The sequence below is a fragment of the Colobus angolensis genome, unplaced genomic scaffold (genome assembly GCF_000951035.1).
Source record: "Colobus angolensis palliatus isolate OR3802 unplaced genomic scaffold, Cang.pa_1.0 Scaffold413, whole genome shotgun sequence".
Lineage (NCBI taxonomy): Eukaryota > Metazoa > Chordata > Mammalia > Primates > Cercopithecidae > Colobus > Colobus angolensis.
The window spans coordinates 1,763,920-1,765,497 of record NW_012117522.1 but is presented as its reverse complement, the minus strand read 5'-3'; the positions used below and the strand labels follow the sequence as shown (position 1 = coordinate 1,765,497).

The following is a 1,578-nucleotide window of genomic DNA, read 5'->3' as shown; positions in this document are numbered from 1 at the left end:
AGTAGAGATGGGGTTTCACCATGTTGGCCAGGCTGGTCTCGAACTCCTCACTTCAGGTGATCCACCCGCCTCAGCCTCCCAAAGTGCTGGGATTACAGGAGTGAGCCACTGTGCCCGGCTTATACAAGTAATTCTTTTTTTGTTTTTAGACAGCGTTTCCCTCTTGTTGTCCAGTCTGGAGTACAATGGCATGCGATCTTGGCTCACTGCAACCTCTGCCTCCCAGGTTCAAGCGATTCTCCTGCCTCAGCCACCCAAATAGCTGGGATTATAGGCATGTGCCACCAGGCCCAGCTAATGTTTTTGTATCTATTAGAGACAGGGTTTCACCTTGTTCATCAGGCTGGTCTTGAACTCCTGGCCTCAGGTGATCCACCCGCCTTGGCCTCCCAAAGTGCTGGGATTACAGGCGTGCACAACTGTGCACGGCCCACAAGTAATTCTTAATGTAAATGATTCAAACAATACAGAATTATATAGAGTAACATGAAAGTTTCCTTTTTATTCCCCATCTTTTTCCTTTCCCCTTTCCAGAGTAAACTGTTAACTCTTGTTTCTATGAATCTACATACATAAATAGGTATTATATATATTTTACACAAATAGGAATAATTTTCACTTTTCATTACCCTAAGAGTTTTTATTTCCCTTTGTCTCAAAGTCCCTTCCACCTGAGTCATCCCTTCTTATAAGTAGTAAGCTCCAGGCTCTTAAACACAAATCCTTTCAGTGGCCACATCCAACTTTTTCTCTGTCCCTGAGGTCTCACTCCTCTAGCTTCCTCCCTTAGTACCTCAATCCAAGTGCCTTAGAAGTCCAACCTCCTCTAGGAGGGTTCCTGGAATTTCCTTATCCCCTATCCCACAGCATCCTTTTTTTTTTTTTCCTGAGACAGGGTCTTGTTCTGTCACCCAGGCTGTACTGCAGTGGTGCTATTTCAGCTCACTGCAGCCTCAGCCTCCTGGGCTCAAGTGATCCTCCCACTTCAGCTTCCTGAGTAGCTGGGATTACAGGCCCACGCCACTATGCCCGACTAATTTTTGTATTTTTTTTTTTTTGGGGTAGAGATAGGGTTTCACTATGTTGCCCAGGCTGGTTTCAAACTCCTAGACTCAAGCAATTCACCCACGTCAGCCTCCCACAACATTCTTTATTCATACCTGTGACTCTCCAGAGCCTTCATCATCAAAGAAATACCTAACAATGGTACCATCTGCATGACCAGAGAGAATTCCTTTCCCAGAGCAACTAAAAAAGGAGAAGGGAGAGAAATATAGGAAGAGATTATTTTATCTCACCAAGAAAGCCCCTTTCTCTGTCAAACACAACCCTGTCTGTGGTTCCTGCTACCAGTTCTCCTGCCTTTCATACTATGGTCTTGCAGTCCATATTTCCCCACAGCGTTTTCCTAACACTTTCAGACTCTTGTGATACTACTCCTCTTTACTCACTTTGTTGTCAGGGACACCACGTAAGACTCTGGCCCATAGATGGTAGATGATTTATTAGTTTTGGTGTTTGCTAAACGAACCTGAAAATGGAAAAATGACAGAAGTATGGTTAGGCTATTTTTTTTTT

At 44.2% G+C, this 1,578-nt stretch overlaps 1 protein-coding gene across 1 annotated transcript in view; it reads right to left on the bottom strand.

Moving 5' to 3' along the window:
- LOC105521955 (intraflagellar transport protein 172 homolog) overlaps positions 1-1,578 on the bottom strand; it is a 65,677-nt gene that overhangs the window by 54,501 nt on the left and 9,598 nt on the right. Inside the window, exons 2-3 of the mRNA XM_011956330.1 lie at positions 1,452-1,531; positions 1,161-1,248 (exon numbers count right to left, since the gene is read on the bottom strand). Coding sequence (XP_011811720.1) covers positions 1,161-1,248; positions 1,452-1,531 — 168 coding nt within the window. The remainder of the gene's footprint in view (positions 1-1,160; positions 1,249-1,451; positions 1,532-1,578) is intronic.